This window comes from Acanthisitta chloris, unplaced genomic scaffold (genome assembly GCF_000695815.1).
Source record: "Acanthisitta chloris isolate BGI_N310 unplaced genomic scaffold, ASM69581v1 scaffold2870, whole genome shotgun sequence".
Classification (NCBI taxonomy): domain Eukaryota; kingdom Metazoa; phylum Chordata; class Aves; order Passeriformes; family Acanthisittidae; genus Acanthisitta; species Acanthisitta chloris.
The window spans coordinates 129,634-136,044 of record NW_008652046.1 but is presented as its reverse complement, the minus strand read 5'-3'; the positions used below and the strand labels follow the sequence as shown (position 1 = coordinate 136,044).

The following is a 6,411-nucleotide window of genomic DNA, read 5'->3' as shown; positions in this document are numbered from 1 at the left end:
TTGGTCCGAAGACAGGAGCGCTCACTTGCCATCATCTGAGCAGCACGTAAAGGAAGAAAGTCAATGGGCCACAAAGACAAGGGCTGTGCAGGGCTGGGACACCACTTCCTGGAAGAGCAACCGCTGCCAGCCGAGAAAGGAGAAAGAGAATTAGTGATGGGACAGATACAGACCTTGTCAAACAAGTCAGCACACATCAGTGTCTTCTCTTACCCCGAACCACAAAGCAGCTCCCAAATCTATCGGAAAATAGTTTAGCCTTCCCTGGACATTATCAAGGTTTCCCCAAACTATTTAATTTTTAACTTTGGAGAGAAGGTTGAATCTTAGATACTTTTGCAATCCAACCCTCCTTTCTTCCCCAGAAGTTTCAACTTGAGTCAAACAAAAGGTTCTCACTGTGTTTTAGTTACAGCTTGGCCACCCTAGGCTGAAACAGGCCTTTAACTGCACCTGAAACTTTGAAAATTTTAGGATATTCTGCCCTTTTTTTTTTACATTTTGTTTCCTCCTTCACCTTTGGAGTTAAGAAAATTGCTGAAAGTGACTCTTACTTAACAAGTTTTTTTTCCTCCAAAAATAAAACAAATTGAACCTTGCTCACAAGTGCCTGTCTGGCTCTGGTTTGCATACTCTCTGCTCTCCTGCCCACCTGAGGCATATTATCAAGGGCACAGGCAGGACTAAGGCACAAGGCACACCAGTGATTCCCACCCGAGGGCTAATGCCTGCATACAGCTTATGAACCTTACTATGGCTTCAACCTACACTGCACCTCAGTGAGAGTGGAGTTGCCTCCATTCCTGCAATGCTGGCACCAGGTTGTATCAATGGACTGGAAAGGGGCTGGTGGAATTTAGGTCAAGCACTTCCTGTCAGGAGTAGGTACAGCCCAGGTAGCTTGCTCCCATCCTGAATGTGCAATACCCTTACTGGCTGTGCCTTTCTGCTCAGAGAGCAACGGGACAAAGCCCAGCTCTCCCTTGCTCCACACCCCAAACAGCAGATTCTTTTCCCTGGAGAAGGACTGACTTAACAATGCAGAGGCCATTAAAACCTGCAGAAGGTCTTTCCCTTTCCAAAGTTCCCATACCTAGGGTTTCCAGGAAATGAGACTGCAGAAGCCCTTAGATTTTCAGGGATGATGTGCCCCATCCAACATACTGGTACACACTTCAGCATGTTGGTGTCTGGCACCACAGTCCCTACAGGATCTGGTTGTTCCTTTGAGCTCTTTGCTAACCCATGGCTGCAAAGAACAAGTTCAAGAGTCTGACAGCCCCTCTGCTGAATTCTGCTGATGGAGGCCACCATCTTGTTAACTCTTACTGACATGTCAATGTGCTCTGAAATGAGCTGCAGATCCCTAGCACAAACATCCATGTTTGCACTCCTGCCAACTCCTTTGCCTCTGAGGCACATAGTCTCACCCTTATTTGGTCCAATTGGCTTCCTTGGACAGTCTCCCTTCTTCAGTGTGACATCATCAATGGCAATGTCCCCCTCGTAGCTTGTGCCCCGGACACCTTCGAAGATTATCTGCAAGCAGGACATGGGAGAGAGCCTGTCATGAAGTGTGGAGGACCCTTCCCATGCTGCAAGGCTCTGCAGAGGCGAGCAAGGCACAGACCATATCTTATTATTGTATCAGGTCTCTGAGTAAATGACACCTTCCTGTTTCTCCAGTACTCATAGGATCTGGAGAGCCAGACCCCACTGCTTATGGAACTAGTCTCCCTGTGCTGAGTGTCTGTAAAAAATGATCATGGAGAACTCTGTTGTATTAAGTGTCCTGCACGAATAAACCAACCAATACTGCACAGCACTTGCAAGAGTAACTAAATTCTTATTCATTATTTTGAAGTACCCAAAAGCACACTGGGCATTTTGACACAGTGTCACAACTTACCTGTGCAGAGCAGGTCTCACAAACAACCCTACAACAGCAAAGTAGCCCGTTGGGTAAAAACATCATCAATAAAAGAATCCCATTGCCTGGGTATGCATGAATGACTCAATGAGCAGATACGGAGTGCCCATTTCATATTCACAAGTTCATCTGTAGTCCTAAACCACGGGGACAGTGGGAGTGGGCTCTTGCAGCACAGACTAGAAGAAACCTCTAGCACTCAGTCACTTTACACCAATGGCCAGCATCCCCCAGCTGCTCAATACCAAGAAATCTCTCTGTCACACAGATGTGGTACCAAAAAGAGCTCTTTGACAAGCAGTTTCCAGACCAACAATAATCAGAAAATTTAGTGCCAAACTGATGCTCGCACATGATGGCTTCAGAGACAAGTGGATTTGATTTCTGTGAATCCACCAAGATTTTGCCTTGCCCTGGGGTTTGAAAGCTCCCAGTGTCCTCCCTGTGCTGCACCACCCCCTCCCACCCGTGCCATAGAGGCAGATAGATGTCTGCCGGGAAGTCTCCTACATCCACGGCACATGGACAGGCCATGACTGTGGACCTGGCTTACCTGGAAGGGCCCGGGTGGGTTGATGGGCACATGTGCTTGCTGCCACATGTTCCCCCGGTTTCCACTGAGTGACCAGACCTGGGTGTCGATGGCTCGCTTGTTCCGCACACGAACTAGCAGGTTCAAGGAGCCTGAAAGACAGAGACTGGGTGCTGTTGTGCTGGGACAGGCAGGCAAGCCTGCCTGCTGGGCTGGCTCCCAGCATAGCTCTGAGGCTCAGCCTCAAACCACAGCTGTATGCCCCAGCTGGCCCAAGCACAGCCTGCAGAGCCCCACCAGTAATCTCTGAAGGGAGCCAGCTTTCTTTTGTGCGGATGGATAAGTGCCACTGGCAATGTTGCATCCACCTGGCCCATCCAAGGTAGAATGCAGACCCAGACAAAGAGACACAGGATGAGGAAGAAGTAGTCTGCAGCTTTGGTGGGGTTGCATGAGAAGGAGGAGGCAAGCTTCCAGGGACCTCCAGAGGCATCCCATCCAAACTCCTGCTTGAAGCTGTCTCTTGCTCTACATAAGGGTAGCATGGTTTTGCCTGGCCAAGTCCTGAATTTCCCTGAGGAAACCAACTTTTCCTAATGTCCAATACGAACCTCCAGCACTACCAGTTGTGGCCACTGTTTCCTATTACATTGTTTAATACTATGAAAATATTTTTGTTCTGTTATCTTTGAATTTGCCCTTGAAACAGTTGGGGGCCAAAGGCTGACAGCAATTTCCTCTTTGCCAGACTGAACAAGTCCAGCTCCCTTAACCTCTCTTCCTCAGGAATTCTGCTCCTGGCTCTTGACCATCCTGGTGCCCTTTGACTGAACTCCCAGTTATTTCTCTACATGCCATTTGAAATGTGGAACCCAGAACATGTATTTGCCTCTCCCTGTTCACCACTGACACCTGACATATACTATGCAGCTTACAGCGCTCTCCCGCCCTGGCCCTGGCCATCAGCTGTGGAAATACGACCAGTGTCCTCATTCACCACTTGCCCTGGTAGCAGCCTTGCAGCAAGCAGCTGTTCTTTGTAAGCACCAGATAGCATTGCCTGTACCACACCACCTCTGCTATCCCAGCCCCATGTTTTCAGAAGGACTCAAAGACCCTGTGAATCAACACCAACTTTAAGCTCTTTCAAAAAAAGGCAATTCCCAAAAGGTTTTGTCTGCCATTAAATCAAAACCCAAGCCAACAAATTTCAAAGCACTTCCTTTGAAAACAGTGTCACAGCCTCCTACCCTCCACGCACAAGTGAAACCACCTCAGTTTGTCTCCCTGCAACAGCTTTTTAGCAATGCCCTCAGCTAACTTAATTTTTTACTTCAGTGAAAAAACGCTTTTAAACATTCCCTCAGGATTGACCTAAACCACTTTTTATTTTTCTCAAAAAATCGATCAATCACAACTCTAGTCATGTTGTTGCTCATCAAGTGTTTCTGGTCTCCATACAGAGATATATTACACCCAAGGGCAGAGAGGCCATAGTAACCCTACTTATACATCCATAGTCTGCATGTACTTGGGATGCTGCATTCCCACACAGATATGCCCTTCTGAGAGGCAGCAGCAAAATATCAGGGGAAGAGACAGGGAAACAGCCTTTTGTATGTAACATCCCTTTCCTACTGCATGATCCCCTGAAATTCTTCATTCTTAGCATATCCACCTTGGGGACACTGTGTGAAGGACAGGGACATGGAAGTACCCTCATCAAGCACCTGGCTGTCAGAAAGTGAATGATACATCACAGGGAGTTCAGAGATGCATAATAAAGATGATGAAATGTTTAGACTCTGAGTGAAAGACTTACAAGAAAAGGTTAAAAAAATGAAATATGTATATAACTTAGTGAAATGAGTAAAGAAGGGCCTAATGGGACACAGTGTATCTAATTCCCTTACCTAGTGGTACCCAGTTTGAGATGCACACTACAACCCAAGATAAGGTGCAAAATAACTTGTTTCTCTCTCTCTCTCTCTCTCTCCCAGCTGGCACTGGGGGCAGAGGTAAACGAGTGAGACCTCCCTCCTGGAAACACAGTGCCACAGACAGCTGCTGGTTTCTTTGTGTCTTCCCTGCCCTCAGGAGCTCCCTACAAAGGGAAGTCTCTCTAAGAAGGATACCTAGTCCTCACAGAGACCCTTGTCCAAACTGATGGCTCAAGCAGGAACTACATAACTCCACAGATCAATGACAACAGGAGTGTGTTGAGAGCAGCTAATTACAGATGCCAGAGCCTGTGAAGTGAGGGATTGAGAGTGAATGAAGAATTAATATGAGGCTGCTAGCAAGCAAGGATTAAAAACAACCATTGTCTATTCTATCCTCATTTGGGCACTTGTAGCAAGGATCTGCCTGTCTGAGTAGCCAGCATTGGGACAAATCAGGCAGCAAATGAACTTTGATGCCCTAACTAAAAAGCAAAGGCGAGATAGAAAGAAACCAGGAGAAGCATCTGGAATGCAAATTAGTGCCTCCAAAGCACAGGCTGTGAATGCTTGGCCTAAACCCAAACCAAGCCTGAGCGTATCCTGGCTTACAGCTTCATGTCTTTGCAACATGAGGAAAAATGTTTCAACCTTTTGGCCCCTGAATTCCCTAACAAAACAATACTGAATACAAGCAGGCATTCTTCAAATGGTTTGCAATCGGAAAGGAAGCTCCCTTATCTACTCACAACATGCAGTGTTTCGCTACTCCTGTCTACACATGGAAAACTGAAGGTCAAAACAGCCGAGCAGCATGCCCATGACTATCTTACAAATCAGATGAGTTCTGAAGGGCAGTCAGGTCTCACAGCTCTACCTGCATTCCCTGCCAAGTTCCAGAGGCTCTCCAGGACTAGGAAGGAACTACAATACTTCCCTTTCCCAGTAATGCTGTCACTGGGAATATACTTCTGAGAGGCATGGCAGAGAGTCCAGGACTTTAAACAGGGATGAAGTCTCTGTCCCATCTGAACTGAGTCCACAGTGTTGTAGATGTTAAAGATTGTGCAGGCCTTCTACCTTATTCTCTTCTACCACGTGTCAGTCTGCCACCAGTTGCCAGTCGAGTTTAAGGGCATGTAGCCTGTGATGGTGGTACTTGTAAACGAATCTCTGGATCTGAGCTCCAGGCAAAGCCATAAAACATTGCAGACTTGGACTACAGGAATTTCCAAGTCATCTTTCCAATTGCTCAGAGCTTCTATATCTTCATTTTTCAGTCTGGCTCCAAGAGCCAACTGTGTGATGGAACAAGTGCTGCAGGGCTTTGTGTTTTCCAAGGGAAAGCTCTGTTCTGCTCACTGCCCTAAAATCAATCATTGTTTGGGATCTCACAGATTAAGTCTCAGGCTAAGAAGAGAAGTGGAGCCTGTGTAGATACTGACATCCATAGCTCATGACCTCTGGTGGATTCACACCTGCCCATATCTATCTCCATGCATTCTGACAGTATCTGTCTCATGCCTTATTAACTATCTTTACTCCCTGTGCAGCTTTCAGCATGTCACACAAGTTCAGCCCAGCCAGCCACCTGATGCCTGTTAGGTGCCTCTCCTAGAGAATAGACTACATATCCAAATCCCACTTTGCAGGAGGTGCAACTCAGAAACATAGCAAACATTTTATGAGACCTGAGAGAACAGAAGTGCTTAAACTCTTCTTCCTTTCCAGTGGTTACAAAGTGAAGAACAACCAAAATGTGACCTGCTGTCCAACTCCCCCTCAGTGGAGATGTGAAAGGCCCATCTGGGATGTTCTCCAGTGCCAGTTGTTGCAGATACCCTTTTTGCCTGGTTTTATACTACAATCATGCCTAGTTTCCTGTATCAGAGTCCAAAGCCATCCGTCCAGTTTTGATACCTATTTCTGTTGTTGTTGCACCTTCCTCATTTCCCATGTCTGGTATTTCCTAAGGGCACCTGCTGGTGAGGCACACACAAAGACAGACC

At 46.9% G+C, this 6,411-nt stretch overlaps 1 protein-coding gene across 1 annotated transcript in view; it reads right to left on the bottom strand.

The window, feature by feature from the left end:
• MDGA1 (MAM domain containing glycosylphosphatidylinositol anchor 1) overlaps positions 1-6,411 on the bottom strand; it is a gene marked incomplete at its 5' end in the record, with an annotated part of 96,409 nt that continues 89,998 nt past the window's right edge. The window contains 3 exons of the mRNA XM_009075546.1: positions 1-123; positions 1,431-1,539; positions 2,484-2,614. Of these exons, the coding sequence (XP_009073794.1) occupies positions 32-123; positions 1,431-1,539; positions 2,484-2,614 (332 nt within the window). The remainder of the gene's footprint in view (positions 124-1,430; positions 1,540-2,483; positions 2,615-6,411) is intronic.